The sequence below is a fragment of the Acinonyx jubatus genome, chromosome B2 (assembly GCF_027475565.1).
Source record: "Acinonyx jubatus isolate Ajub_Pintada_27869175 chromosome B2, VMU_Ajub_asm_v1.0, whole genome shotgun sequence".
In the NCBI taxonomy this organism is placed as follows: Eukaryota; Metazoa; Chordata; class Mammalia; order Carnivora; family Felidae; genus Acinonyx; species Acinonyx jubatus.
Genome location: NC_069385.1, coordinates 117,151,990 through 117,159,100, shown reverse-complemented (window position 1 = coordinate 117,159,100; position 7,111 = coordinate 117,151,990). Strand labels below are relative to the sequence as shown.

General features: G+C 44.6%; 1 protein-coding gene across 1 annotated transcript in view; it reads right to left on the bottom strand.

The window, feature by feature from the left end:
* Window positions 1-1,170: 1,170 nt before the first annotated feature.
* NUDT3 (nudix hydrolase 3) overlaps window positions 1,171-7,111 on the bottom strand; it is a 125,314-nt gene continuing 119,373 nt past the window's right edge. Inside the window, exons 4-5 of the mRNA XM_027057956.2 lie at window positions 4,700-4,784; window positions 1,171-1,897 (exon numbers count right to left, since the gene is read on the bottom strand). Of these exons, the coding sequence (XP_026913757.1) occupies window positions 1,719-1,897; window positions 4,700-4,784 (264 nt within the window). The 3' untranslated portion in view covers window positions 1,171-1,718. The remainder of the gene's footprint in view (window positions 1,898-4,699; window positions 4,785-7,111) is intronic.

The following is a 7,111-nucleotide window of genomic DNA, read 5'->3' as shown; positions in this document are numbered from 1 at the left end:
CACACTGAGAACAGACGGCAAAGTTTAAAGCTCACCGAAAGATGCCCCCAAAATGTGGAACACTGAATGACACAGGCCTACTGGATACATACATCTCTTTTAGTGGGAGGGAAGAGCAAAACTTTTCAACGTTTGAGTGTTTATTAGAAGTTTTAAATAAAGAGAACTACGATTTCAATTTCACATCTTGGCTACGTCTTGACAAAGGAGATGCCACTAAGAGGACAGCAACGAACTCCTGTCCTACACCAGGGATTGATCAGTGTCCCCACTCCCAGGCCCACCCCTCGATCTCAAGACCCTTTTCTGTAAACCTCCCAACCGAACAACACAACTGGCAAATGAAGCCAGCATGAAACCTGTATCAGAGACCAACGCGACAGCTGCACTGAGCCAACGCGTTATGTAGCTGTTCTAGTAAATGACGGAGCATTCTCCCACACGATTTCTCAGCAAAAGGTGGACCTTCTGCATCCCAGTGGGAGACAAATTTAATATTTCTGTGCATGCTCCATGGTGCAATTCCAAATGCTGTAACATCACAAAGATAAGCCAACACCTGAATTTTCCTCCTGTGTTACTTTTCAGGAACTTAACATGGTTACCCAGGATGGGGACGGGACCGAACCCTGGCGCTTGCCAAGTACAGCTGGATGCTTCAGCACAAGGACAGTGTATCCCATTCGGCATGGTGTAAGGCATGTATGCACAAGGAGAGAGGCCACTGTTGGCAATAAGTAGCATTATGGAAAAAATTCCAACCAGCAGGATAGAAACAAAGCTCGATGCTCCAGTTTTTGCGAGAGTAATCCCAAGAATCCAGTTCAAATCCCTATTGTCAACATGTAGGGAGGAATTCAATTTCTATCATTGTTTCTCCAGGTCTGAGCTGAGGCCATTTGCTCCTGACTCGATAATAAAAAAGAAAATAGGTTTCTTCCTGTTTCTTTCTTGGCATGGAAACACAGCTTTGAGAAGAGTCCTGGGAGCACTAGGAAGGTAGCTAAACTCTCCGTACCCTATAGAACTACAGTCAGTGACTGGGGAAAGGGGAGCGGACAGGGAAACTTACCTAGCCACTAGCATCAAAAACAAAAAGGTAAATTAACTCTGAGGCTCTCCATTCCAGAAACACCCCGAATTTAAAAAACAAGACCAAACCTTGAAAAATTAAACAGTTAAATTCCTCTTCTAAAAGTCATTTATTTACATATTATATGCCCAGTATATAATGTGTAGATAAATGTATCCTGCAGTGGAAGTGACCAACCTACTGGACTGAACAGCGCAGTACAGGACAAATTCTTGAAAGGTGTCATCTCATATTGGTATCTTTTTAATAAAAAAAAAATTAAAAATCAAAGAAGAATGTCTGGCCAGGGCTGGGAAGAGACAAACAGGAACACTTCAGAATCCAAGGCAGAGGGAAGGCTGTTTGTCTCCTTAGACAATTGTGGGGGTGTGAAAAGGGAGGGACCGATCATGCACCAAAGTACTTACAAATTACATGCCCATCCCCCCGCCCCCCTCCATAAAAAGAGAAGAAAAAGCCCATCACTTAACACCAAACAGCAACATCATCAATAAACCCTTTCTCTGCTGCCCATCATGTCTTATTGAAGAGGAGGCCTGTGAGGAGAGGTGAAAAGAGCAGGGGAGGGGAGATCTGCACTTCAGTCTAGTTTCCAATTTCCATTCCTCTTACACGAAGCCTTCAGTCATCTGATGCCTGGCATCGAGCTCTGAGCAGAAACCGAGTACGTGGTGGCCACGACCGGGGTGCCGTTGTTGGCTGAGTAGCCTTGCCTCAACGTTTCAAAATACGATGCCTGCACCGGTTTGTGATACTGAAGCACTTTTATGGCATCTTCTATTTTAAACCATTCCCTCTTCCTTCCTGTGGAGGCAGAGAGAGAAAAAAAAAAATCAGCACAAAAGGAAAGCGACAAAAAGTTTCTGATCTTATAACTCTGGAGAAAATGCAGACGAAAACAGGAAAGCCAACGGTTATCAACACTTTAAGACGATGCGTTACAGAGCTAGTTTTCCTTACTCTCTTTTCTTACAAGAACAATGCAAGCCTGCTTCCATGCCTCCAACACTACGGGTGTCAGATGCAGGAAAGAGACCATGTGCAACGCTGACATCTGAAGAGTGAGGGGCTAACGGTACACCGCGCCCTCCGGAGAGAGCTGCTGCTCGTGGTCTCTTCCTGCGTTGCTGGGCCTCTGGGCCTTGCTCGGCCCGCACGTACACTCCGGAGGCGCCGCCAGCATCCCCACCTCCTGCAAAACTCAACATGAGCGTCAGCTTCCAGAATTATTAGGATGGCTGCTTGTCATCAATCAGATGTTCATTTAAACTTTGCGTTTAAGAGTTATGTACTAACATATTACAAAATATTTTTAAGAACAGAACACCATCACTATTAACTTTTCAGTTTGTTATCTTATCTACCCCCCCGCCCCCCGCCCAAATTCGTGTTTTAAAATCCTTTATTTTTTCTCTCACAGTAAAAGAGGATTGCTTAAAATTGGAAAATGGAAGAAAGTATGAAGAATATGGAAATTACCCGTTAACATTATAAACCAGAAAGGACTACTCTAAATATTTTAGTGCCTTTTGCTTTTCCTTCATCGAACTGGAAGAAGGCACTGCGCTTGACAGCTGTAACTGGGATCGTGCTTTTAAGATGCCCCGAATCCCGAGAAGCTCTAGTAAGAGTGCTGTGGTTGGACACATGGCTGCTGGAGCGAATCTGCTGGGCTCCCATCGCATCACTGGCTCTCATGAACTGTCAGTTTGGCATAAGTGGCTGCGCTAGGTACTGAGCTGTGCCCCACTTTCCTCATCTGTAGGGACAGTGCACCTATCTCACAAGTCTGCTGTGAGGATTAATATGTAAGCCGTCTGAACAAGACCTGGCACACAGCACATGCTGTTAAGAGCTTGCTTATGATCGATATTGTTATTACTTCTTTTTTTACTTCACGCCGTTTCTGGAGCGCTCTTCTAGGTTATGCCAAACGTGACATTTAATGGCTGCACTACATCATAACATCCAACATGGACGTGCTGCCATTCACACAACCGCGTCCCCATCACTGGACATCAACAGTCTGCGATTTTAGTTGTTATAAATCATGCTACAATTAAAAAAAAAAACACTTTATCTGTTTTTCTTTTAACCTCCCAGGGGAAGATGCCTAGACCTGAGATGAATAAAACATTTGGGCTCCGAAGACCTTGTGACCTGTAATGCCAAACTGCTTTCCAGAAAGACCATCCCGAGCCCCAGGGCTGCCTGTGTGTGCTGGGATGCCGTTCTCACCCACCCCGCCAGCACTGCTACCTTGTCTTTCGTCACTGCCAATTCTGTAGGTCAAAGCCAGGCCCTCGTTTTTGTTTTCATTTCAAATTCCTATTTAAAGTAGCTCTAAGTCATGTGTGTATCGGTCGGTACCCTGCTTTCCTCACTCACCAACACCAATTCATAAGCACCTCCCCGTGGTACACTAGCTTTCGTAAGTCCGCGTTTAACAGCTGCGTGACAGTCCATCAGACGAGTGTGCCTTAGCTCACTTATCCTTCACGGAGGTGTCTGTTTAAGACCCAATTTCCACCTGGAAAAGGCTCACTGGAAGGAAGGCTTGCAGATTTAGCCTCCATATTTTAGATTATTTCATTATTTCAGTTCTCAGAAGTAGTACAAGGTGAAAGGCTTGTTGGATATTAATAGAGCAATGGTACCTTGAAAATTCCTCTCACAAGTGTGTGACTCCCGCCTGACAGAGTGCTCTGAGGACAGGGCCACACCACACTCATCTCTGTCTCCTTTTAAAGCCCTAGCACTGGCTGTCAAGGAGTCTATTTTTAATAACCCCCCACTGAATTTATTTACTTAAGCATACTGCATCCTTACCAGATACGAAGCCATTAAAAGCTGAAGGGCTGTGAGATGCCCCGATCAGCAGTGTGAGGGCCATGGTGGCAAAGTGCATACACACAATAAAGGGAGAGGTTCTAGCAAGTGAATTTTATTATCCGTTTGCTGATTATAACAGACGTTGTTAAATTAATATTACACTTTTCTAGAATATACTTTCCTTTAGAGGCAAAAGATTAAACCATGAACCAACCATTAGATCACCTATGTTTTTAGTTCAAAAGATACACATCCAATACTGATTTGAGAGATCAAAGAAAACGGCTCCTTAGGAGAAAGGCAGGGGCACCCAAAGGGTAATAGGAGTAACACTGGAAACTACGCCCAAGACTCTGTGTCTATTAAATGACTCTGGAGGGAGAGGCTCACCCTGCCAAACCAACAGCTTTCCCCAACCATGTGAACAAGCATCATCATAAGGAACAGCCGAGGGTCTGCTCTCAGCGGGGTTTCGTGGCCAGCATTGTGGAGGAGGGTCGGTACCTGCTGAGGAGGGTCCGATTCGACTTTAGAAACAGTCTTTTCTTATTTTTACGTGCTATGTTTCTATTTGTGGACCACGTACCCAACTTCAACTTCCTTTTAAACACTTCAAAATACTAACTTTCACAAGTTCAAAATGGACATGTTTGTGTCATTAAACGTATCCTTCTATTATTTCTTTTATCAGGCTCGCTTCTGGCTCTGGGTGATGACCTGTGGGCCAGGGCCCATTGTGGGGAGCATTTTGGAGGCTATCTGGGGACAACTTACCAATGTTAACTGAATCTTCCCAGTCTTCCAGCACTTCTGTGACAACGAGCACATAGACATACGTTCTGTGCTTCCTCTCCTGGTTCTGAAGGGCAAAGAGAGAAGGACAGAGAAACAGCTTTCCCTTAGAGAGCTGAGATTACTTAAGTGAAACACACTCTTAGCCATATGTCCAGAGCACAGATACAAGGATTCCTTTCACTTTTAATTGTCCTACAATCAATCATACAGGGAATGGTGCCAGATGGCCTATTTAGAACAGGCCACACTTGCATTTAAGGTTGTGCTCTTTGGCTGGGCTTCTAAAGCCGAGGCTTTAATCTCTTTTTTCTTTCCCTTTCCCCTCAGTACAACCTCACAGGAATGCTGTGAGAATGAAGTTTGTGATCTCTCATGCAAAAGGCACCAAGTAAATTTAACTCGCTGAAACACAAGAAGGAGAAGAGGCTGCGGGTGGCGGGGGTTCTATCAGTACAAGCGAGCTCTGACGTCACGCATCTCCCCTTCTGCTAACCTTGCTCATCTCTATTCCCAATTTCTCACTTGCTTCCGCCTCCCTCCAAACCTCTACCCCGGCCTATTTCCTTGTTTCTTCCACCTCTGCGATAGTGACTCGGATCTTCTTTTTCCTCCTGTCTTCTCTACACTTATCTGCCCTCCTCACACCCTGAGAGAAGAGGAAGAGAGGTAGGGACGGGATAAGTAATCCGGGCATACCTTCTTTCATTGTGCTTCACAGCGACTGCTTTTTTACGACTCGAATGTCTACAGCAACGCTGCATGGAGCAAGCCCATAGGTGCCATTCTTCTAACAGTGCTTGCTCACTTCGTGTCTATCCTTTTGGTAAGTCTCACAGTGTTTCAGACTTTTTATTATTATTATATTTGCTATGGTGATCTGTGATCAATAATTTTTGATGTTACTATTGTAATTGTTTTGGGTGCCACAAACGACACTCCTGTAAGACAGTGAACTTAACTGACAAATGTGTGTGCTCTGACTGCTCCACTGACCGGCCATTCCTGTCCCTCCCTGTCATCCTCCCTCTCTTTGGGTCTCCCTATTTGCTGAGACACAACAAAATTAAGATTAGGCCAATCGATAACCCCACAGTGGCCTCTAAATGTTCAAGGGAGAGAAAGAATTGTGTCTCTTACTCTCACTTTAAATCAGAAGCTAGAAATGATTAAGCTCAGTGAGGAAGGCATGTGGAAAGCCAAAAAAGGCTGAAAGCTAGGCCACTTGTACAAGTTAGCCAACTTGTGAACGCAAAGGAAAAGTTCTTGAAGGAAATCAAAAGTGTTACTCCAGTGAACACACGCATGACAAGAAAGCCAAACAGCCTTATTGTCGATATGGGGAAAGTTGGAGTGGTCTGGATAGAAGATCAAAGAAGCTGTAACATTCCCGGAAGCCGAAGCCTATTCCAGAGCAAGGCCCTAACTCTCGATTCTGTGAAGGCTGAGAGAGGTGGGGACGCTGCAGAAGAAAGCCTTGGTTGATGAAGTTTAAGGAAAGACGCCGTCTCCCTCCCACCACAGCGCAAGGGGACGCGGCAGGTGTTGATGTGGAAGCTGCAGCAAGTTATCCAGAAGGTCCGGCTAAAATCAATCATGAAGGTGACTGCACTCAACAACAGATTTTCAACCTTCTATTGGAAAAAGATGCTACCTAGGACTTTCATAGTTAGAGAGGTCAATGCCTGGCTTCAAAGCTTTAAAGGACAGACTGACTCTCTGTTTAGAGGTAGCTGGTGACTCAAAGTTGAAGCCAATGGTCAATGACCATTCCAAAAATCCTAGGGCCCTTCAAAGTTCTGCTAAATCTACCCTGCCTGTGCTCTATAAATGGAACAAAGACTGAATGACAGCACATCTGTTTCCAACATGGTTTACTGAATATTTTAAGCCCACTGCTGAGACCTCCTGCTCAGAAAAAAAAAAAAAAGATTCCTTTCAAAATATTACTGCCATCGACAGTGCACCTGGTCATTCAAGAGCTCTGATGGAGATGGACACTGAGATTAATGTTTTCATGCCTAACAAAACATCCATCCCACAGCTTATGGGTCAAGGAGCGACTTCAACTTTCAAGCCTTACTATTTAAGAAATACATTTCATAAGGCTACAGCTGCCATAGACAGTGATTCCTCTGATGGATCTGGCCAAAGTAAACTGGAAACCTTCTGAAAGGATTCACCATTCTAGATACCCTCGAGGACACTGGTAATTTATGGAAAAAGGTAAAAATATCAACATTAACAGGAGTTTGGAAGAAGTTGACTCCAACCTTTGTGAAGGACTTTGAGGGGTTCAAGACTTCAGTGGAGGAAATAACTGAAGATATGGTGGACACAGCTAGAGAACTAGAATCAGAAGTGGAGTTTGAAGATGGGACTGAGCTGCTGCAA